Genomic DNA, 24875 nt, shown 5'->3' with positions numbered 1-24875 from the left:
GTCTCTCCCAGGCTCCTCTCCCCTTGAAGGGATTCAGCACACTGGACTCCCACGCGTGAATTTTAATTCTGAACTGAGATCAAAGGGTGGTGTCTCTGGAGGCAGAGAGATCTTATTCCGTCCTAAAGGTCGGAAGCCTGGGTTCCCCAAAGACACGTTCAGCATGCCCCCCAGGATTTAATCCTGCCTCGAGGGTGCTGTGAGTTATCCTCCCTAAATTCAGTGTATTCTTTTTTCAGGAGAGTCTTTTTATTTTTATTTTTTGGTTAATCCTCACTCAAGGACATTTTCCCCAGTGATTTCTAGACACTGTAGGCAGTGGGAGGGGAAAACAGCACTGGGTGTAAGACTGGTGGGGGTCTGACTGGGCCTGGCTAGGAAAAAATTCAGAACCAAGACTCCAACTACAAGAGAACATTTATTCATACAATTACAGAGGTAGAAGAAATAATTTGTAGACGTGGACTGAGGAGATGAGTTATGGAGGCAAAGGAAGGACCCTAGGAGCTTGGGAGTGAGGAAGGCAATGGTAATTTGTGGGGAAAGGGGAAAGGGGGGGAGGGGAGAGGAGGGAAAAGGAAAGAGAAAGGGAAAGGGAAAGGGTAAGGGAAAGGGAAAGAGAAAGGGAAAGCTGCAGGCACGCTCTCTGCTCCCAGGAAGAGCGCACTGGGTCCTCCATCCTAAGGGTTTTAGAGGGGAGGGGGAGGGGGGGAATTTTAAGGGAGGTTCCAGGACACAATCTCAACTGAATATTCATCAGCTTTCCAGGTAAGTCCTTTCAGAGTAGGGATCTCCCTTGATTGGTCAGCACCAGGGTTCTTATCCAATGAAGCTGCTCTTGAGGTCAGCTGTGGTCTAGCCTGTCTGTTTTTGCTGCTTTGCTGGGCCAGGAGCTGAAATACAACTGAGGCCTAAATGTTATCTCTAGGGAGGAAAGGTGGTGTGGGGGAATGAGGGAGGGGGGGGGGGGGGAGAGGATGTCCAAATCACGTGACCATGGACTTGCTAGGGGAGGCAAGGCCACCCTGCGGGAGAGGTCCCACACTGCGATTGTTCTTTGCTAGGCACCTGGGGTTTTCCACCCCGGTGGCCTTCTGTTTAGTCCTTAACTCTGCTCATGTCTGTAGCATCACATGATATGAACAATCCGAGGCCCTAAAAAGGGCTTCTTTTAATTAGTTTTTTTTTTTTAAATAGGAACAAGCAGCTCTGTTGAGAAGAATGAGTGAGAGAGAATGAGAATGAATGAATTCAAGCTTGCTTTCTACTACTTGCTCTGTTTTTTCATATTTTCCCCCCCGAGGTCAAAGTAAGATAGGCTAGTAAGCCAGGAAAACGGCATAGGGAAACTGAGACAGTTAAATAGCCAAGCATCTTATAGCCATCTACAATAGTAAATCACAAAAGTCCTATTATCCCTAACCCAAGGACACTTAAGAGTAAATGATGTGGACTTCTCCCCAATCGGAGGGTAAATAGCTTAAATCACACTACCCAGGGTGACAGTTAACAGAAATCCAATTGGTGCCACTTGCCAACCACACGCAAGGTCAGATGAAGTTAAAGGAATAGATTGCTTTTTGACACATTAGCATAAAGTGATGAGTATTCCATAAATCTGATGAGTATTCCATTCAGATCCTCCCCAAGACCTTCCCTAAACCTCCAGCCTTTAAAAACCCTCAAAAACAGAAGGGTCAGTCCTAGCCAGTGTGGCCAGTCGGTTGGGCATTGTCCCATGAACCTAGAGGCCGCCAGTTCCGCTTCCAGTCAGGACACCTTCCTAGGTCGCTGGTTCAATCCCAGCAGAGGGCGTGCAGGAGGCAGCTGATCTATGTTCTCACCAGGATGTTCCTCTCTCCCGCTTCCTCTCTCTAAAAATCAATTTTAAAAACCTTTAAAACAACAACAACAAAAACCCCACCAAGGTCCCAGTTCCCAGCATGCTCTCCCTCCCAGGATCACATCTATGCCTTTCCCTGTTGTCCCCTTCCATCCCCCTAAACTCTAGGGGACCCTACAAGGCTGGCAACCAGGGAGCAATGGGCAATAGCAGCTTTTTCCCAGGCTAAACCCCTGTCCCCAAGACCCCCTTTTCTCTGACTTCTTACTGAGACAAAGCAGCCCAGCCTCATCTCCCCTCGAGTCAGTCCCTCACTAGTTGCTTCTTCTATCCTAGGCCCTTCCTTGCTTTTGGTCCCCAGCTTTAATAAACATCCTCGGAAAGTCGCCTGGACTCCTACTGTGAAATCTTTCCTGCACACAGCCAAGAACCCACACAGACCTCCGGCTCACAGATTTCAGGGATGATGAAGCACGTCACACCCAGCTACAGGGTCACCTGCCATCCAGATGGCCTGGAAGGCCAAGCCTAGGAGACTCACTCCTCCCCACTCATCCGGACAGGAGAATCGGCATGACAGAGGACTGAGAAAGCCCTGGGGGTGAAGCTGCCAGAACCTCTTTGAAACTGAAGAAACTAGCAAAAGTCTCGATGATATCTGTGTGGCAAAAGCTTTGGAATGCCCTCTACCTGGGACTCCAGCCAGGCTCCCAGATAAGCTTGGAGGTGACATCCATCCATCCTACATGCATCTGTGATCACCCCCAGATAATGGGCCCTTTGGCAAAAAAAAAAAAAAAAAAAAAAAAAAAAAAATGGCACGGCTCTGAGGAGGGGCCGACTGAGCCCTTGGAGCTGTTTGTCACAAAGAAGAAACTATGCAACGCCTACGGGAGCTGACTGACCCGCGGGGCAGCGGCAGCTTTCTGAAGAACAGGCCTGGGCCAGGCCACTGGCGATGAGGAGGCCATGTTCACAGATGCCAAGGGCTGCCTCCCACAGCCGGCTCGGGCGCAGGCATCCACCGAGTTTCTCACGGACCCCAATACCAGTAAAATCAAGGAAGCACTGCTTCCTGCCGTGAAACCGGAAGGCAGGGAGGAAAATGTAGCAACTGCTGATACACTGGAAAGCAAAACAGCTGGTTAGAAAACAGTAACTGCAAGTCACGTGACTCTGGCATCTTTGCATTTCTGCAAAAGTTCAAGGACTGGCAAGGAGTTCTTATATGTGGCTGGTCATTTGGCGCTTGCAGCCACCAGGCAGAGAAAAAGGGAAAAAGAAGGAAGACTTCCTTTTTCACCCGTTGTTACCAAATAAACCATTTGTCTCTAAAAAAATAAAACAATAAAACAGGTAAACCAATAAGAACAGAGGTTCTCGTGTGCTTCTCAGGGGACCAGATAATTATAAAAAGTGGGATTAGAATGTCTCCTGAGAGTTAAACTAAGCCCCATCGCTCAATCCCATTAACTAAATGGATCTAAAACAAAACAAACAAAAAACCCAACAGAGCTACAGGCTTCCTGACACTTTGAAATACATAACAGTTTCCAATTAACTGATTGCCTCTGTAATGAAAAAAGCGTGGATTAAGTCACCTGCTATGCTCACGCAGAGTTCAAACTCACAGGCAACTCACATGTCTAGTGGCTGGAGGGTTTTATTTAATAAGAGCCTCATTGTCAGGCTTCCCCTACTCAGGACAGTTCTGTTTTCTCCTTCAGTGCCTCTCCCAAACACAAGATAACACACACACACACACACACACACACAAGCCAACAAACCTGAGTTTTCCACCTCTCCATGGCCTGGTCAAGTATAAAATGCTTTACTGAAAATTATAAAGGTAACTAAAAAAAGAGGGAAATCTGTAATAAGATAAAAATAAGAGGGTATCTTCTAATAAATTCTGTACTGGAAGGCAGAGGGCAGAGGAAGAGAGGGGAGAGGTAATATAACCCCCTCATCAGGAAATTGATAGCTACCGTCAAATTTGCAAAATCAAGTAGTACAGACTGGGCCAATTTAACAGGAAGGCTGCAAATTCTTTGACATTCTTCTCATCAAGGGGAGGGTCTATGTCCCTTCCCCTGGAGTCTGAGCAGGCTTGGTGACTGCGCCACCCCACAGAGCTTGGTAAAAGGGAAGTCATGTAACTTGTGAGGCTCGGTCCTAAAAGGCCAGGAAGCTTCCCACCGGCTTAGGCGAAGTGCCCACAGCTTGAGTTCCCTGTAGGTGTCAACAAGAAGGGTGTTTGGAGTGAGATCAACATTTTAACAGGTGAACTTTGGGTAAAGCAGATTGCCCTCCGTAATCTGGGTGGGCCTCGTCTAATCAGATGAAGCCTGATGAGGGATTCTCCAGCAGACAGACGGCCTTTGGTCTTCAGCTGCACCACTGGCCCTCCTGAGTCTCCCCTTCGGGAGCCCACATGGCAGGTTTTGGACTTGTCAGCCTCCATCATCACGTGAACCAATTCCTTATAATAAGTCGGCTTCTATAAACATATACACATCCTATGGTTCCATTTCTCTACCGAACCCTGATGAACAGTCATTCCCTGCATAACGATGTTTCAGTCAGCACCCATCACATACTCCATGGAGGTCCCCTAAGGTTATACTGGAACTGAAAGTTTCTTTCTTTCTTTTTAAAAAAAATATATTTTATTGATTTTTTTTACCGAGAGGAAGAGAGAGGGACAGAGAGTCAGAAACATCGATGAGAGAGAATCATTGATCAGCTACCTCTTGCACACCCCCTACTGGGGATGTGCCCGCAACCAAGGTACGTGCCCTTGCCCGGAATCGAACCTGGGATCCTTCAATCCGCAGGCCAATGCTCTATCCACTGAGCCAAATCGGTTTCGGCTGAAAGTTTCTTATCACCTAGTGATAGCATAACCATCATAAAGTTACAGCGCAATGCATTATTCATGTGTTTGTGGTGATGCTGGTGTAAACAGACCTATTGTGCTGCCCATCATATGAAAAAATAGCACATATAACTGTATAGTATGTAACACTGATAATGATAATAAATGGCGATGTTCCTGGTTTATATATTAATATGCTCTATTTTTCATTACAATTTTAGTGTACTTGTCCTACTTATTAAAAAAGGTTTGCTGTGCCCCCGCCAGGTAGCTCAGTTGGCTGGGTGTCATCCCAAGCACAGAAAAAGTTTCAGATTCCGTTCCCGGTCAGGGCACATACCAGGTTGCAGGTTCAGTCCCTGGATGGGGCACATACAGGAGACAGCCAATCAATGTTTCTCTCTCTCTTTCTTTCCTTTCCTCTTTCTCTCTAAAATCCATAAAAAACATATCCTCAGGTAGGGATTTTTAAAAGAAAGCTTGTGCCTTAGCCGGTCTGGCTCAGTGAATAGAGAGTCTGCCTGCGAACTCGAGGGTCCCAGGTTCCATTCTGGTCAAGGGCACATGCCTGGGTTGCAGGCTTGATCCCCTGTAGGGGGCGTGCAGGAGGCAGCCTGATGTTTGTTTATTTCTTTCTTTCTTTCTTTCTTTCTTTCTTTCTTTCTTTCTTTCTTTCTTAAATATATTTTATTGATTTTTCACAGAGAGGAAGAGAGAGGGATAGAGCCTTAGAAACATCGATGAGAATCATCGATCTGCTGCCTCTTGCACACCTCCTACTGGGGATGTGCTCGCAACCAAGGTACATGCCCTTGACCGGAATCGAACCCGGGACCTTTCAGTCCGTAGGCTGATGCTCTATCCACTGAGCCAAACTGGTTTCAGCTAGCCTGATGTTTCTATCTCTTTCTCCCTCTCCATTTCTCTCTGAAATCAATTAAAAAAAAAAAAAAAAAATATATATATATATATATATATATATATACACACACACACACACATATAAATATATATATAAAATATATATATAAATATATATATAAAAAAATATTTTTTTTTTTTTAAGGAAAGTTTGCTGTAAAACTATGCTGTGTTATGCAGCCAGCAGCCTCATACTTTATCTCCTGATTGTATCACTTTCTCATGTGCCTGACTTAATCTTGTGTTTTGTACAGTAACATGCTGTTCAAGTGTTTGTAGCCCAGGAACAACAGTCTAGGTGTACAGAAGGCTATACCATCTAGGTTTGTGAAGTGCACTCTTTGATGTTCGCACAACAAAACCACCCAACAGACTGTACCCCTATCATTAATTATGTCAGGGGTAGGGAGCCGTTTTTCTGCCAAGGGCCATTTGGATATTTATAACATCATTCCTGGGCCATACAAAATTATCAACTTAAAAATTAACCTGCTTTATTTGGTGAAACATTTAATTAACTCACCCCTAATGCCTTGGCAGGGACAGGCCAAATGATTCCGCAGGCCTCATGCAGCCCATGGGCCAGACACTCCCACCTCTGCATTATGTGGGACATGACTACACAAGGAGGAATCTGGTGGCCATGTAAGTAATCTGACATCTAGGGCCACCATGCTTAAGTTATCATATAGGTATGTCAATAGTCAACATTGAGCCCAGCCTTCTAGCCATCCCCTGCCAAGGGGTACAGAGCCTTCTGAGACCCAGGCCGGCCCCTTCACCAGCGAAGTGCCACAGGAACCTCAGACATCATGCAGAGCAAAGGCACCCGGCCAAGCCCTGCCTGAATCCATACTAGCATGAAACAATCGGTTAAGCCACTAAATGTCAAGGTCATTTGTTCAATGCTAACCACAAAGACCTAAAAACATAGTCGACAGTTAAGACAACTGAAAAGAGACTACACTCTGAATTAGGATCAGAGGAGTGATGGGATTTTGTTTTCATTCTAAACCCTTCTTTATTTATTTATTTATTTATTTTTGCATTCTCACAATGTGCAAACATGATTTCGGAAATTTAATAACAAGGTATTATATAACTGAAACTTGCTAAGACAGTAGAATTTAAGGGCTTCTAACACACACAAAATACATATATTGATGATGTGTTAACTAAGTCTGTACATCTATCAAATCATCATAATGTACACTTTAAATATCTTACAATTTTATCAATTATACCTCACTAAAGCTGGGGGGTAGATTTTTTAAAATTAAAGGAACAATAGCGAGCATGCTTAGCACATACTGTGTATCAGGCAATCTTCTAAATACTCTGTGTGTTTTAACTCCTTTAACCCTCCCAACAACCCCCTGAGAGGAGGGTGATTTTCTTTTGCCCATTTCAGACGTGGGACATTAAGGCACAGGCAGGTTCAGTAACTGTACCAAGATCACACGTCAAATGGCAGAACCTGGATTCCAACCCGTCAGGCTGGGTCCAGAGCTGGTGTATTTCTCCACAAAGATCACCAGGCTCGCGCAGCAGTCACAAGCCACTGGAGAACGACGGTGCAGTCTCAAAGTGCACTCACCTGGTCTCCAAGCATGTGACTGACCACACTTGCTACACGTCAGGCACTGCCGGACCGCCTGGTTTCTTCCCAGCCTACCTGAGCGGCAGTGCTCACTCCTCTCCACCTGCACAGCTTTCAAGGCCCAAGGTCCCCAAGTATCACCCAAATCTCTCCACCCAGCATTCATTTCTCCACCCCTTACATTTCCAGAATGAACCATTAATCCGTCTGACTCCTACTACAGTTCTGTATCTATCTCTCCCACTTGCTATGAACTCTGGAAGATTCTTTGCTCTAAACATTCCTTCTACCTTTATATTAGTTTATCTTCCAGACAAAGAACGGCCAGGAGACAGCAGCAACCCCAGGGTCCAGAGTCTATGAACCGTTAATCTCTCCCCTTGAGATGGCTCAGTGGTCTCTTTTCTTTAAAGATACCTGCTCCCTAGCCACTTTCTTTTTCTTTTAAATTTAAATTCTTTACGGTTTAAAGTATTACATATGTCTCCTCCCCCTTGACCTCTCCCCGACTGCTCCCACCCTACTTTCTAAAGACCTCTTTAAAACTCAGCTCAAGTCTTACTGTTTATGGAAGCCCTTCTTAACCAGCCCCGAAAGAAACCAGGCAAGTTTTGACTCAGATCTCATATAAGCGTCCCGTATCTGTTAAGAAAACTAAACACTCCTATGTCACCTATAAGAATTCTGCCTAAGTGGTATTGTTAATTCTTATACAGAATTTCTGATCATACTTATGGTATGGTTCTTATATCCCCTAAAGCTCCTAGCTTCGTACCTTTGCAAAAAGCATCCTATAAAGAAAAATACTATGTGATTAGTACATGAAATTACAACAAAGACACATTTACACTATTTATCAAGAAGATATCCGGGTCACCGGCTGGTGTGGCTCAGTGGTTGAACATTGACCTAGGAACCAAAAGTCTGGGTCCAGAGCTACATTTCCACAAAGATCCCCAAGCTCGTTCAGCAGTCACAAGCCCGGGCTGTGCACACGCCCGAGTTGCCAGCTCAGTTACCAGTATGGGGCATGCAGGAGGCAGCTGATCCATATTTGTCTCTTGCCAATGTTTCTATCTCTCTATTCCTCTCTCTTTCCCTCCCTTCCTCTCCCTCCCTCTCCTTCCCCTCACCTCCTCTCTCTCTCAAATCAATACAACATATCCTCAGATGAAGATTTAAAAAAAAAAGAAAATACAGTAATTAATAAATAATAATACAAGAATAAGCTGCTTCACATACAGCGGTAAAACTACTTTTGCCCCATCCTATATACCAGTAATACTACAAAATTTAACACACATTTCCAATGTTGGGTAAATTATTAAATGAAAACATAACCATGACATTGTGGACCTGTATAGGAATTAAAAGTCATAAAAACTGGAGCAACATTAAGATATAGTGTTAACATACAAACAATATACAAAATTGAATATCAGAATTATGACTCCATAAAAGTATGAACAGACATAGAAAAGCACTGGAATTGAACACAACAGAAATAATCAGTCTGCTGAGACCGATTAATATGGGTCACCTTTTGTCCATTTGCCAAAATCTCCTTAAGTCTACTGCTTTTGCAATTTAAAAAAAGGATGCGACAGCTCTGGCCTGTGTGGCTCAGTGGGTTAGGTGTCTCCTATGCACTGAAAGATTGCTGGGTCGATTGCCAATCAAGTACATGCCTGGGTTGCAAGTTCAATCCCTGGTAGGGGGCATGCAGGAGGCAGCTGATCTAGTGATGTTTCTCTTTCACATCTCTCTCTCTCTAAAAATCAATTTAAAAATCTTAAAAAAAAAAAGGGGGGGGGGAGAGTAGAACAAAACTCATAATGCTGGTTGAAGTATAAACTATATTGCAATTTGTTTAGCAATATATGCTAAACTGAACACTAGAACTCAGCAATTCTACTCCTGAGGACATTCCCAATACAAATACAAATGTGTACATGTATATCAAGACATGTATTATTGTAAAATGTTCAGTCACAGGATTCACTAATGACAAAATTTGGAAATGACTCAATGCCCATCAACCCTAGAATGGATAAATAAATCAGGGTAGAATTACACAATGGAGTATTGGCCAGCAATGATAATTATTGAACTACTAAAGGCTCAGTGCACAAAATTTGTGCACAGGGGGTGGGGGGCGTCCCTCAGCCCAGCCTGAACCCTCTCGCAATCCAGGACCCCTCAAGGGATGTCCGACTGCCAGTTTAGACCCGATCCTGCAGGCTCCTCTCACAATCCGGGACCACTGGCTCCCAACTGCTGGCCTGCATGCCTGCCTGATCACCCCTAATCCCTCTGCCTGCCTGCCTGATCGCCCCTAACTGCACGCCTGCCTGCCTGATCGCCCCTAACCGCTTCTGCCTCGACCCCTGCCTTTGCGGCTCTGTCCAGAATGATGTCCAGAAGGTCGATTGGCTGTCCGGTTTAATTAGCATATTATGCTTTTATTATTATAAATAGCCATATGCAATCTTGAAAAAAAGAAATGATATATAGCCATTTCTTATGGATTATTAGGCAAAACTAACCTATGGTTGGTTAGATTATCCCTTGGGGATAGTGATTGGAAAGGAGCACGAGGGGCTTTCTGCAATAAGGCAGAGCACAATGTTCTGTTCCTGGATCTCGGTGCTAGTTATAAGTTTACGTTCATTTTGTAAGTATTTGTCACATTGATGCTATAGTACAATTTTGTAAATTACACTTGAAAAAAAAAAAAAGAGAGAGAGAGAGAGATGGCTTAAGCCAAGCCACCCACACATGAGGCATAAAATTTCCTGTAACATTTGAAACCAGTTGGCTTCTTTATTTGACTGGAGAGCGGAAGAGAAGTGTGGTGACTGTTGTGTAATTCACCTTGCTTCAAAATGATTTTTTAAGAGTATGCACAAATAATCCAGCAAACGCCTGAGTACAATACATGCTAACTTTTTCCTGAGATCCCCTTGGCTGCCTCTGCATCTGCTCATCCCACAGCCACTCCATTTTCACAGGCCTGGGCGCCCACAACACTCTGCTTTCAGCGGACTCCTGTCCCCTCCCCCATTCCTTGAATTTCCTTCAACTAGACCCTTTCCACCCTCCACCTCCTCCCTGGACTAGGGGATTAATGCATGAGCAGTTTAGTTCATGTGATTATCTGTGAGTAGATGCTGATACTCACGAAATGAAGCTCTTCTACTGGCCTTTTGTCTGTGATTTCTTTCTTGGGGGCCATTTTGGATGATTTAAAACAAAACTATTTTTAAATTAGCAGTCCCCTTTTCCCCTCTATCATCTCCCCCCTTCCCCCCACCCCCACTCACTTTGGCTGAGGCAGAACCTCAACTAGAGTGATCTGTGGACTTGGCAAACAAGAGAGCAGAAAGTGTCCCAAAGCAACCCTGTGCCTGTGAGGATAAATCACATTCCTAATTTGTGTATTCTTATATATATTTCTTTCTTTTTTTTTTCATTGATTTTAGAGGGGGGGGGGGAGGAGAAAGAAACATCAATGTGAGAAATATCAATTGGTGCCTCCAATACCCACCTAGACTGGGGAAGGAACCAGCAAACCGGGGTATGTGTCCTGACCTGGAATTGAACCCAATTAATGGGACAACTAAGCCGCACTGTCCAGGGCTAGTTTGTGTGTCCTTAAAGGAAGCATTCGTCCTCCCCTAGGGGATTCTCCTCCATCCTTACACATTTTCTCAAATATATGTATATTGATTTCAAAGAGAGGAAGGGAGAGATAGAAACATCAATGATGAGGGAATCATTGACCAGATGCCTCCTGCACGTGCCCACACTGGAGACAAAGCACGTGAGCAACCTGGGCATGTGGCCCGAGGGGGAATGGAACCATGGCCTCCTGGTTCATAGGTCCTCGCTCAACCTCTGAGCCACGCTTGCCAAGCTCCTTGGACAAGTTAATCTTGACATAGGACAGCCCATACCTAATTTTTCTTGCACTGCCTCAGCAGCAGCACCTTCCCCCAAATCTATGAAGTGGACAAGGGCTGAAGGTAACTTCACAGTTTGCTCAATTTCTACCTTGGGAAGACTTCACCTTAAAATGAGGGAGGACTCGGCTGGGGAGGAGAAATGGCGAGTGACTGCTGATGGATCACTGTGAATGGGTACAAGGTTTCTTTTTGGAAAATGTCTGGAATTAGGTAGTCACGGTGACTGCATAACTTCGTGAACATACTAAAAAAAACCCCTACATTGTACACTTTAAAAAGGGTAAGTATATGTCATCTTTATTATATCTCATTTTTTAAAAACAAATTGAAGGTGGATGAGTGCCCAACTTCTTTAGAAAAAAAGATAAAAGGAACGCTAACAGGTGAAGTGCTATGTACTGCCTAAAAATCAAATGGAATAAACTCGTGAATTAAAAATGAGAAAACCGGCTCCGATTTCAATCCAGCTCAGAGGTAGGGGATGAGGTGAGAGGGGGTGGGGAGGAGAATGAGTGAAAGTGAGGCAAGAAACTGCACAATGACAGACCTGCATGAGGAGCCTCCCTGGGTAGTCTAGTGCTCTCGTTCTAACACATTTCCTTCATACAAGATGAACCTCCGAGGAGACGATATGCAGAGAGGGAGCACGGGGGCCACGCCATAAGTTGTTTTTCATGATTAACTCGGCCAAAGCGTTCACCCAGTCACCCCGGCGCAGCAGAGCTCTGGCTGACCTGCCGGACTCACTGCCGAGAGGGGCCTCGGGAGTTCCACGCGGAGCCGGCGGGGAGGATGAGATGAGAAGGGAGGTAGTGGAGCGGGGGTTGGATGAGCAGGAAGGGGGGAGGTAGCGGGGAGGGGGGAGGTAGCAGGGAGGGGGAGGTAGCGGGGAGGGGGGAGGTAGCGGGAAGGGGAGGTAGCAGGTAGGAGGGAAGTAGCGGGGCGGGGGGAGGTGGCTGCCCCAGCGCAGCATTCCCCGCGCGCCTGCCTACGCGGGTGTTGGAGGGGGCATACAGGGGCCAGCCCCGCTTCAGACCACGCGCACCCTCCCTCCCTCCCTGGACCTGACGCTGCGGATCGACCAGGAGCCCACGCCGTCCCGACCAAGCTCTGCGGGCCGGAGGCCGAGTTCCCACACCCCTCCCCCACCTCCCGGCCGCTCCGACCGACCGCGGCCGGAGGCACCTCCGAGGCCACCTGCCGCTCCGGAACAGACATGAAGGGGCCGCCCGTCCCTCCCCTTTCCCCCCCTAACCCCCCCGTGGAGCGGAGAACTTCTGGGGAGACATCTCGGAGGGGATCTCCCGCCCCATCCCGAGCGGATGAAAGCGCCCCGGGGCCATCAAAAGGCCGTGCGCTCCGCTCCGGCCGGTCTGTCCCTGCCGCCCGGAGCCAGGCGCGCCGCGCTCCCCTGCACCCGGACCAGCCCCGCGGGCGGCGCAGCGAGCGCCCAGCCACCCGGTCCGAGGCCCGCGCCAGGGCCGCCTGGGGGGGGGGGGGGGCAGCCAGAGGGACCCCGGGAACCGGCCAGAGGGACCGCGGGGCTGCCCTCCGCCCGCCACGGCCCCGTGCGCCCCCGGCGCGCGCCAACTTGGCCGGGTTGGGCGGGGGCCGGGCGGGCGCAGGAGTCCGGGCCCCGTCGGCCCGGGCCCACCTCGCGGGGAAAAGGGCACAGAGAGTCCCGGACGGCACTCACCTCCGGGCGGGCGCTCCTCCGGTCCTGCCTGCCGCGCCGGGCGCCGCTCCGGCTCCGCGGCTCCGGGATCGGGGAGGCGGGGCGGAGGGGCGGGGCCGGCCGCTGCCCGGCGCCAGAATCAAACCCCGAAGCGCGCGGTGGCCACCCGGCCCCGCAAACGCGGCCATGGCGAGGAAGTCAATCTCCGACGCCGCCGGGTGGGGAACGCCTGTGGCTGCGTCCGGAGCCCGGCGGGAGGGAGCCCCGGAGCCCCAGGCGGGACCCCCTGCTCTGCCAGCGCTTTGTGCCCCGGGACCGGCCGGCGGCGGCGGCCTCAGTGCGCCTGCGCGCGGACCCGAGCTCCCCGAACCCACCAGGCGCCTCTGCTCACCTCGCCCGAGGTCCCCGGGACCGGCCCGCCAGCTTCTGCACCCCGGAACCAGGCCGAGGAATTCCCCCCGCGCTTTCCTCCGCCCACGTGTGTTTGCTTTTACCCCCGAGGGAGGGAAATAGCCCGTCCCCAGCCCCCTGGAAACTTGCTTTTATCTATTATCTATGACGGAGGGGGTGGGGGAGGCATCCCTGGACGCCGCAGGGGTGGCAGGTTAACACCCCATCCTGTGCCTTTTTACTGCCGCCTTTCACTCTACCAGGAATTCGCTGGGGGGCTGTTTTCTGGGGTGAGAGGGGGATTAGGGAGCGTGCAGGGGTCGCGGCTCCTGCAGGTGCCTGAGCTGGACTGTCTCTGGGGCTTTGGCAGCCTCCCGCCTTTCCCCAAACCGGCCTCGTGTCTTCCCAGTGTCCGCTCCCGCCCCACTTCGGGACGGAATCCTCGGTGGGAAGCAGAGGGTGCCTGTCCGGAAGGGCGCAGGTGTTAGGGCGACTCCAGGGAAAACGCAATGCCTGCCTTGGGCACCAATTACTGAACTAGGAGGTCTGACAGTGGATTCCGGACAATCTCTGGGAGCAGGAGAGACGAGTAGGGATGAAGAGGCCTGGATTTGAGTCTTCTTTCAAACTGAAGATGGTTCGAATAAACAGGACGGAGGACCGACATAAAAACCAACTAAGACAAAAACCATTAAAGCCAGCTCTCTGATCACCGACTTTCTTAAGGGGAGACAGAAGGGGACTCTCCTGCGGAGCGCACACCCAGCTGGGCCTTACACACGGCACAACTTTTTGCTAGGAGTTTAGAGTGAAGAGTCATCAAACACCACTAGTTGAAATGCTGGTCTCTGCGGGGAAAAATCGATGCTTCTCTACTTGTGCGTGGCAGAACACACCTGCAAATTCCTGAAATTGATGGCCATTGCCTGGTAAGAGACAGGCAAGGGGCAGCTCAAAGACATGGGACAGGATATCTTATTTTAGTCTTCCTAGGTGTGCCGGCTCACCAGGAAACAGTAAATAAACCTCTGGGCCTGTTTCTTCATCTGTAGAACAGGGTGTATGGATTCAGTAGGTCCTTTCTAAAATACCTCCCCCCAGCCCCACCCCAGATGTCTATGAAAAACACAGAGAAACTTCTTCACAAGGTGATGAGTGGGGAAGGGAAAATGGGGGAAAGGGGGCGTCAGGGTTAGGGGGCTCCTGCATATACAAAGTGACTGCACCCTGTATTTCTTCTTCCTTACAGTCAGTAAGCATTTATTTCAGAGGCCTTCAAATGATGGCAACTCCAATCAATGAAAAGTATGGCAGATCCAGAGTTTTTCGTGGATTTATATTTGAAAAGTCTTCATTTTTCAGTCATTTTCCTATTGATAGATACAATTCACATAAATTTACTCTTAAAAGGTAAAACTTGCCGAAACCGGTTTGGCTCAGTGAATAGAGCGTCAGTCTGCAGACTGAAAGGTCCCAGGTTCGATTCCGGTCAAGGGCATGTACATTGGCTGCTGCGGGCACATCCCTGGTGGGGGTTGTGCAGGAGGCAGCTGGTCGATGTTCCTCTCTCATCGATGTTTCTAGCTCTCTGTCCCTCTCCCTTCCTCTCTGTAAATAATCAAAACATTAAAAAAAAAAAAAAAAAAAAAGCCATGGGTTATCTTAAAAAAAAAAAAAAAGGTATAACTCCACGATTTTTAATTATTCACTAAGTTATGCAACCATCACCACTTATCAGATATAAGGATCTCTTACAACTCGATGATACTTCCAGAACACTGTCAGCATTCCAATATAAAGAAATCCAGCCGAAACTGGTTTGGCTCAGTGGATAGAGCGTCAGTTGTGGACTGAAGGGTCCCGGGTTTGATTCTGGTCAAGGCCATGTACCTTGGTGTCGGGCACATCCCCAGTGGGGAGTGTGCAAGAGGCAGCTGATCAATGATTCTCTCTCATCGATGTTTCTAACTCTCTATTCCTCTCTCTTCCTCTCTGTAAAAAAAATCAATAAAATATATTTTTTTAAAAATCCATTACAGTCATTCCTTGTCCCTCCACCTCACCTTCAGTCCCATAAAACTACTTTCTCTCTCTATGGATTTGCCTGTTTCCACATTTCATACAATAGACATCCTTTGGGTCTGGCTTCTTAAATTTAATGTAATATTTGCAGGGTTCGCTTATGCTGTAGCACTGGTACTTCCATTCCTTTTTATATGTGAACTAGAGGCCCGGTGCACGAAATTTGTGCACTGGAGGGGGTGTCCCTCAGCCCAGCCTGCACCCTCTCCAATCTGGGACCTCTTGGGGGATGTCCGACTGCAGTCAGACATCCCTCTCACAATCTGGGACCCATGCACAAATTTCATGCACCAGGCCTCTAGTCTTTTCATAATCTTACTGGCCATTTGTATATCTTTGGAGAAATGTCTATTCAATCCTTTACCCATTTTTAAATTTTTATTTTTGAGTTGTAAAAGGTCTTTACTTATAGCTGATAAGTGATACTAGTCCTTTATCTGATATATGGCTTGTAAGTTTTTCTCCCATTCTGTGGATTGTCTTTTCACTTTTTTATAGTGTCCTTTGAAACACATTGTTGTTTTTTAATTTGATAATCACTAACACTTATAAGTTAACACAATAGTTTTTCAGACTACAATAGTAATACATACCCATTATAAGAAAAAAAAAAAAACAACTTTGGAAAAATATAAAACAGGATTAAAAAAATAATCACTTATGGCTCCATCTCCTAGCTATAGCCACTATTAAGATTATAGAAGATTTCCTTGAGCCCCCTCCCTTTTTTAAACTTTATTTTTGCCAAAACCGGTTTGGCTCAGTGGATAGAGCATCAGTCTGCGGACTGAAAGGTCCCAGGTTCGATTCCAGTCAAGGGCATATACATTGGTTGCGGGCACATCACCAGTGGGGGGTGTGTAGGAGGCAGCTGATCAATGTTTCTCTCTCATCGATGTTTCTGGTTAGCTATCCCTTTCCCTTCCTCTCTGTGAAAAATCAATAAAATATATTTTTTTTAAAAAGAAAAAAAACCTTTATTTTTATTGTTGACACTATTACAGATGTCCCCATTCTTCTCCCCCTTTGCACATCTACACCCAACCCTTGCCTCCCCTTCCCTCTAGCCACAGGCCCTTTTTTCACATGTTATTTATTTACTTGATATCACCCCCAATGGCCCTGCTCTTTACACATGGAGTCATAATGAGGACTGTCTTTATGGCAACATTCACCCATGTTCAGAACCTTCTCCTCTCCTCTTCCCATCAAACCTAATCTGGCCAGTGTCCATTCCCTCTGGATTGAGTTAAGCTAATCAGGTACATTAATAACACACGTAACCACGAATTATACAAGATTTGCAGTTAAAGAACATCTGCCCTGGTTCTTTGATAGACTTTCTTGCCTGGTGGACCTTCATGTAACACAATTAGGTATCTGATGTACACTAGGAATTGTGTGCAAATAGCAGCAGCCAGCTCCTTGCCTATGAAATGGGACTAACATCACTGTGCCAGCTTAGCCAAATCTCAGCGAGGATTAAACCTTGCCGAATGAGTGGGCCCGGAATGGGCCTTGGGTATGTTGCAGATAGGAATCTAGACCCCTGAGTGTCCTGTACACCAGGCCCCTAAGGTCCATGGCAGCGAGATCAATCAGGAGAGCGTGAGGAAGACGCCCAGGCAAGAAGTCACCGAAGTCCTACCAGACCTTGGGGGCAGGCCCTGGAAGGAACTTCTTTCCTCATACTTGTCTTCATTTCTCCTTTTTTTTTTTTTTTTTTTTTTTTTTTTATAGTGGATTCCACAGTTATCGCTGACATTTTTAAAAAGGTTTTGTCATCCTCAAATATGTTAGAGATGTAAGGGTAGGGGCTTTATCTGGCTTCATGAAAGACAAACTGTGATAGCAAGAGTATGAGTGTGTGTGTGTGTGTGTGAGCGCGCACACACACTCCTGCCCAAGCAAACCTGGGTCACAAGTGAGACTCAGAGAAAAAGTAAACTGGGGAGCAGGGAGGACAGTGCAGTTGCCATAGCAGGATTCACCACCTGCGATCCTTTTCCGATGTTGACCTTGGGGTTCTAGATTTTATTAAGGAAAGCTGTGTGTTTCCTCACTCTTGCCAAAGTCTTACTGCCACTAAAGAGTCTTCTTTTTAAGGAACATATATTAATATTACAAAAGGCACTGAAACCCATTTGGCTCAGTGGATAGAGCGTTGGCCTGCGGACTAAGGGTCCTGGGTTCAATTCCGGTCAAGGGCATGTACCTTGGTGGCAGGAGGGTGTACCCAGTAGGAGGTGTGCAGAAGGCAGCTGATCGATGTTTCTCATCGATGTTTCTGACAGTCTATCCCTCTCCCTTCCTCTCTGTAAAAAAAAAAAAAAAAAAAAAAAAAAAAAAAAAAAAAAAAAAAAAAAAAAAAAAATCAATAAAATATATATATTTTTTAAAAACTACAAAATGCTAGCCTGTGACTCACAACCTGGAAGACTTGCCTCCTGCCAGTGGTTCTTGGTTTCCTCTTCCAAAATAGTGCTGTGACCTGCCTGGTTGGAGAAAGCTAGAATGGGAAGCAGAAGGGAATGGCCCATGTGGCAGGCTCTGCTCTTTCCTATATCTCCAGAGCTCAGACCTCAGATTTCACCGGTTGGTTTGCCACTTAGTTATAAGCATTATGAAGCTTAGGAAATGTCAAAGTTAGTTCCTGCCTAAAATCAGAAAACACATAAGGTAGGGGGGTGGGGATTGGTAAGGTATGTACACATATAATACCATAATAAAAAAAATTTTTAAACTAAAAAAAAAGAAAACACATAAGGTAATTCATCTAAATCCAGAGAGAAAAGAGGACCTACTTTATTTCAATCTATAACGTGATAGCCTCACACTTGTGGTTCTTGGAAATAACCATTGGAAAGGGAAAGGACTCGATTCATTTGCTCTCAGTATTTTACAAGTAAGTTGCTGTTCATTATGCTAAAGCCCTGTCTGAGTACATTTTATATGTTGCTGAAGGACAGGACCCTAGTTCAGGAAATTTGAGCTAAGAATAGTCTTTATTCATAACTATAGTCTTCATTATTTCATTGTTACTATTATAAAATATTTATAGAGGATTCAAAAGGTATATGACATTCTCCTAAGGATGCTGAGTGGAGGGATTATGTGTCTCAGCCTGTCCCTGCAGAATCACTACATTTAGAACATTTATTTATTTGACAAGTATTTATTGAGGGCCTATTGTGCCCAAAGCACTGGGTTCAGCTTGATCAAGGACAAAATAACCCCAGGAAACTACCTGTCCTAATGTCCCTTCATAAAGTTAAGTGTCGCTCCCTTTAACCATGAATTATGTTTGCATGTTAAAGAGGGCTTGCTTACCTAGCGGTCCTCAAAACCTTGTGAGGAAGGTGGGCAAAGTCAAAGACTGAGCACCAGGACTGACCAAGGAGGAGAAATGATGGCTCCCTACTCGGAGGCTCTGGTTACAGACAGAGCCATTGACTGAATACTGTACTCAAAGGAGACCTGATGCGTGTAACGTAGTGTTGAATTTCAACAAAGAAGGGCTTAGTCCACTTTTCTCTTCCGGGCACAATTGTACAACCTGACAAAGCACAGCCAAAGGCGGGGAGGAGAATGTTGAAGGGGGACAAGGCAGACACAGGGTCTGGGGACAATGGCTTTAGTTAAGGGGTAGAACCCTCTTTGAAATTCAGCTTTGACACTTGCAGCCGAGGCAGTTCCTTATAGGATTTTCCCAAGGTTTAATTGTCTACTGTCATTCCTAGGAATGACAGGAAATACACAGAGTTCTAGAAAGCTGTTATCATTATGATTTTACTATTATTTTAGCAAGTCAATTCACCCAGCTCCTTTGCATTCACCTTAGGTTAGCCTAATGGGAAGTTCACTTATCTAAGCACATATTGTACGGATTTACTACCTTTGTACTTAGGAGCATGGTCCTCTCTGTATTGTCCATCGTTTATGTATCTAAGAGCTCCCGGTACATTGCTTGGCTAATTGGAGCTATTTTTTATTGTGCCAGTTATTATTTTGTTATACTTTGCAAACTGAAAGTAACACAAATGTTCTACAATAGGGAATGTTTGAGATGGCATAGGGAAGAATGCTAGATAGCCAGTAAAAATGCTAAGAATGTTGAATCTGTTAGTACTTGTGACATAATTCTAAGGGGGAAGATCAAATACCAGGTAGAGTGTAAACACTGATAACAACTATGTCAAAAAATAAATGCTTGTGAACTACCAAGGACAAGGAGTGATCTTCAAAGGTTGAAAGTGATTGAAATAGGTTATGGTCTAATACATTCTTTATCTTCAAAAGCTAATTAAAACATATATATCATTGTATTTATAAGTTATGTTATTGCTGTATAAACCAATCACCCCAAGACTTGGAAGCTTGAGACCATAAACATTTATCATCTCACACACAGTTCCTAAGGGTCAGATTCTGGGAGCTGCTTAACTGGACGGCTCTGATTCAGGGTCCCCCATGAAATTGCAGTCAAAATGTCAGTGAGGGCTGCTGTCATCGGAAGGCTTGTCCATGGCTGTGGGTCCACTTCCAGTAAGGCTCTAACTATTCCTTATCATGGGAACGTCTCCTCTCCACAGAGGGCCTCTCCATAGGGCTGCTCATGACAGGCAGCTGCTTCCCCCAATGAGAGAGAGAGAGAGAGAGAGAGAGAGAGAGAGAGAGAGAGAGAGAGAGAGAGAGAGACAGAGGAAGAGAGGGAGAGAGAGAAAGCTGCAATATCTTTTTTTTAAATATCTTTATTGATTTTTTTTTTTTCCAGAGAGGAAGGAAGAGGGAGAGTAAGAAACATCAATCAGAGAAAATCATCAATCAGCTGCCTCCTGCACACCCCCTACTGGGATTGTGCCTGCAACTAAGGTACATGCTCTTGACCAGGAATCAAACCTGGGACCTTTCAGTCCACAGGCCGACGCTCTATCCATTGAGCCAAACCGGTTAGAGCTACAATATCTTTTTTTAACCTAATCTCAAAACTGACCTACCATCTCTTCTGCCATATTGTATGTTCACATAGACCCACCCTGGGACGATGTAGCTGGAGACTAAACAAAGGACAGGGGTGAATACTCAGAGACAGGGGTCACCGGGGATCATCTTGGAGGATTGCAATTATTAATAACAATAACAGGGCTCAAAAGCATGTTTTGGTTATTAAATATACATTTTAGGTATACACTGAAACATGTTTTTCAAAAATCCTAATCTTCCTAATTATATATATTTTTTAAATAATCATATTTATTTAGTACTTTCTAAGTGCCAAGCATTTTCCACGAACCCTCTCCTACAACTCTCACAACTCCAAAGGAGGTGCTGCTAGTTGCCCATTTCACAGAGGTGGGACCTGAAGTACAGAGAGGGTAAGTGACTTGCTCAAGGGCACAGTAAGGAAATCAGAATATGAACTCTGATCCGTGAAAACACATACAACATCACTAAGCTATCTGGATTCCCTCTAGTCATGGTTTTGTGAAAGAAATCCCTAACCTACCCATGCTTTACAGGGACACAACCATCACTCTAGGTAAGAGGTTCAGGATTTCCTTGCAGCCACAGAGTAAATAAGTAAAGACTAAAAATTGGAGGTTAGGTTCATGAGGCCCTTTATCATATTTAAGACAATAAGAGTTGCCTAAACCAGTTTGGCTCAGTGGATAGAACGTAGGTCTACGGAGTGAAAGGTCCCAGTTTCAATTCCATTCAAGGGCATGTACATTGGTTGTGGGCACATCCCCGGTAGGAGGTGTGCAGGAGGCAGGTGGTTGATGGTTCTCTCTCATTGATTTTGTTAGCTTTCTATTCCTCTCCCTTCCTCTCTGTAAAAAATCAATAAAATGTGTATTAAAAAAAAAAGACAATAAGAGTTACCTGTCTTTCTTTTTTATCTTGTAGGATATACTCTGGTAAGGTGCATCATATGTTTTTTAAAATATCATTTTATTGATCTCAGAGAGCAGAAGGGATAGGGAGAGATAGAATCATCAATGACTAGAATCATTAATTGTCTGCCTCCTGCATGCCCCCAACCGGGGATCTGGGGCATGTGCCCTGACTGGGAATTGAACTCCTGACTCATAGGTCAATGCTCAGCCACTGAGACACACCAGCCAGGTAATTTTCTTTTTAATGAACATTCTACATTTGTTGCCATGTATGTTATTTTTTAACCAGAGAAGATGTGTTAGAAATTTCTAGAAACCACAAATACTCTAGAAACAAAAGATGCTTTTATCCTAGAAGAGAAATGAGCTCGGTCAGGATTGAAGTATTTCCAAGAAATAGCTTGTCGCTCTGTAAAGTGATCCTATAAAACCTGAACAAATATTTACCTTCAACATTAGAAAAGGGCAGGCCAGCAAATGACATTTCATAAGAGATGAAAGAACTTCCTTCCTTTATTCCTTTAGGTAGTATGTTCAGTTTCCCCAGACATAGAGGTATTGTTTGATAAAAGGTCAGCATTCAGTCTAACTTGCCCAGGTCTACCTAGGACTATTATTTGTATGCTTGGTCATTTCAGAAGGCCAGCTTACTATTTGACAGTGTATTCAATAAAGGTCTCATTGATACTGAGTTTTTTTTCCTTAAACCGATTAAATATGTCAACCATAGTAATAACCGCTAAACTTTATCAGGTTAAGTGCTAGCCGCCATGACTATATTATCTCTAATACGTTCAGCAATCGTACAGGATAGATACTGCAGTTACAAAGCTCAATGAAGTTAAGCAATTGGTGAAGCACGCACAATCAGGGCAGAGACTCAAACCAAGATTATCTGTCTGATTCCCTAAATCTGGGCCAGTTTCAAGGTGCCATCAGACTAACCAGTAGCCTTACCTCATTAGCTCTGTATACGTTGGAACAGATTTACACTAAAATGGACCTTTTTTATCTGAAATTCAAATGTCTTGTAATTTCATTTGCTAATTCTGGCCTCTCCAGGTGGAAGGAAACTTGGGGCTCCTTGAGGGTATTGGCTCTCAGCCATGGGTGCTTGGCAAAACATATACAGGTTCTACCCCATATCCATGAAGCTTATAAAACGGATCCAGGCCCGTGAATTTTCAAAATGTCCTATTCATTCACTAAAAAATATCTATTTATGAATACCTACCCCGTATCAAGTGTTTTTTCTATGGTTTGGAAACAGAGCAAGAAACAAAATAAAATTCTACTTTTGGGAATCTTCCCAAGTGACTCCACAACTTCAACCCTGTTGAGAAACAATGGGTCCAGCACCCTCATTTTACAGATTAGGGGAACAAAGGCCCACAATGGTATCATATTGACCCAAGATCACTGATGGAGGAGGGACTAGAGATCAAGTCTCCTAACTCCTAGACCAGTATTTAAAAAAACAAAAACGTGCCCAAACGGTGTGGCTCAGTGGTTGTGCGGCGACCTATGAACCAGGAGGTCACAGTTCAATTCCTTGTCAGAGCACATGTCACAACTGGGGTTGTGAGCTCAATCCCCAGTGTGGGGCATGCAGGAGGCAGCCAATCAGCGATTCTCTCTCCTCATTGACGTTTCTACCTCTCCATCTCCTTTCTTCTCTGAAATCAATAACAATATGTTTTTAAAAACAACAACAAAACCTCTCTGCCTTCAATTTTCCAGAGTACATTCCTTTTGTATTGGATTTTCTTTAAAATTACAATCTTTGGTTTGCAAAATATGGTGTTAGAAGCAAGGTCATTCTTTTTTTTCCCCCTCATTTTTTTTTTATTAAGGTATTATATGTGTACATATCTTACCATTGCTCCCCCTACTCCTATATATGCCCTCCCTCCCCAGAGTTTTGCGTCCATTGGTTATGCTTATATGCAAGCATACATGTCCTTTGGTTGATCTCTTATCTCCCTACCCTCCCCGCTGTAATTTGACAGTTTGTTGCTTTAACACCAAGATGATAGTTGTCAACAGAAACCTGTAACAGAGAATCCTGACCCCAAAGGACAGTGGCAGTCACTATTGGCACTCCATTCTTTACCCAGCAAGTGAGCAGCATTTTCCACATGCATTGACTCATGCATTTTCCCTACAACCCTGTCTCCTATAAAGGAGGCAGAAAAGATAGTATTATAACTGCCCTTTACATTTGAGGTAACTGAGATGAGATCACACATCGAGTTCAATCAACTCACAAATGGCAGAAACGGGACTCAAGTCCAGAATTTTTCTCTCCAAGTTGGAATAAAATAATCTGAGTGTGAATGACAGTTTTAGCTTCTTTCTTTTCTTCCTTCTTCAGCAGGAAAGGGCAGCAAAGGAGAAACCTATTGCCAGTGCAGCTCTAACCTGTCCGCCTAATGTGAAGCCTGTCCCTCCCCTGCAGCTCTGTCTCTCCTCTCCAGCTTCACATTCCAGCCACTGGACAGGACTGTGTGAGAGCATACTACTGATGGCAGGAAAAGCCTCCATCCAAACGCACACAAGGCATTCAGGAACTGTGCCCCACACTGCCCCTATGTTTGCAGGGATTGACGGAGTATATTAACTAGTTAGTACTTCATTTGTAAAAAGTGAGTGGGCACACTGGACTGTGGCTTCTTTTTGTTTGTTTGTTTGTTTTTGTTTTTTACAAGATGGATATGAAATCGTGCAGGGCCGTGGAAGAAGGAAACAGGGAAATGTGAGCTTGGAGAAATGGGGCCTAGGTTTGCTGGGGAAGATGCTGACTTCCATTTTCCTGAATTCCCAAGGCAGGCACACCCTTTCCACACCAACTTAAAAAATAAAACTGCCACAAAACAAAAAGCAAAAACAAACAAACGAAAAGAATAAAAAATAAAACTGCCAAAGCCAACCACCTGAGGCCCTCAATAGAGAAGCGCAGATGGAGTTGGAGCCTCCTGCTTTAGCGAAATCATGTTTCTCCAGTATCTCCTCAATGCACAGGGGGTCCGGATCTCCACCCTGAAGAAGTTTGATCCTCTGGGACAACAGACTGTTCGGCACATCCTGCTCCGTTCTCCCCAGACGACAAATACTCTCGACACCGAGTCCCCATCAAGAAACGTTTCCAGGTGCTGACAACCCAGAGACCACGCGCCCCGTACTGTAAAGGTCCCTTACATTTCATGTCTCTCTTGCCACCGGCGACCCCTCTGAGAATTTTCCAAAACCAAGCTTTTCCGTCTGTGAGCCTTGAAGCCTTCTTACTTTGAGGAGTTTTAAAGGCTGGGCATTTTGGGAAGGTCACAGGGGAGTGTCTACATAGAATATTCCTCATCTTTATGCTGATGTGCCAAAATGAGGTTTATTCTCTTAACCTCATCTGGCCTTGGGTGCGGTTGGCAATGGCACTAATTGGATTTCTGTTATCTGTCACCCTGAGGAGGGTGATTTCAGCTATTTACCCTGTGTTTAGGGAAGAAGGGAAAACCATTTACTCTTAAGTGTCCCAGGATTAGAGAAGATAGAATTTACTAAATGGCTGCAAATTGCTATTTAACTATCTGCCTCAGTTTCCCTATTTGCTTGTCCTAGCTTACTGGATTG

The 24875-nt window shown here is 45.5% G+C and overlaps 1 protein-coding gene and 1 pseudogene across 1 annotated transcript in view; both read left to right on the top strand.

Moving 5' to 3' along the window:
* Positions 1–20071, top strand: part of LOC123652171 (collagen alpha-2(I) chain-like) — a 122856-nt gene extending 102785 nt beyond the window's left edge. The window contains exons 3-5 of the mRNA XM_045580295.1: positions 12713–13360; positions 13608–14420; positions 18672–20071. Coding sequence (XP_045436251.1) covers positions 12713–13360; positions 13608–13887 — 928 coding nt within the window. The 3' untranslated portion in view covers positions 13888–14420; positions 18672–20071. The remainder of the gene's footprint in view (positions 1–12712; positions 13361–13607; positions 14421–18671) is intronic.
* Positions 20072–24242: 4171 nt separating this feature from the next.
* Positions 24243–24541, top strand: LOC118716720 (annotated as a pseudogene).
* The last annotated feature ends 334 nt before the right edge of the window (positions 24542–24875 follow it).

This window comes from Pipistrellus kuhlii, unplaced genomic scaffold (genome assembly GCF_014108245.1).
Source record: "Pipistrellus kuhlii isolate mPipKuh1 unplaced genomic scaffold, mPipKuh1.p scaffold_m20_p_12, whole genome shotgun sequence".
NCBI lineage: Eukaryota > Metazoa > Chordata > Mammalia > Chiroptera > Vespertilionidae > Pipistrellus > Pipistrellus kuhlii.
This window is presented reverse-complemented; position numbering and strand designations above follow the sequence as displayed.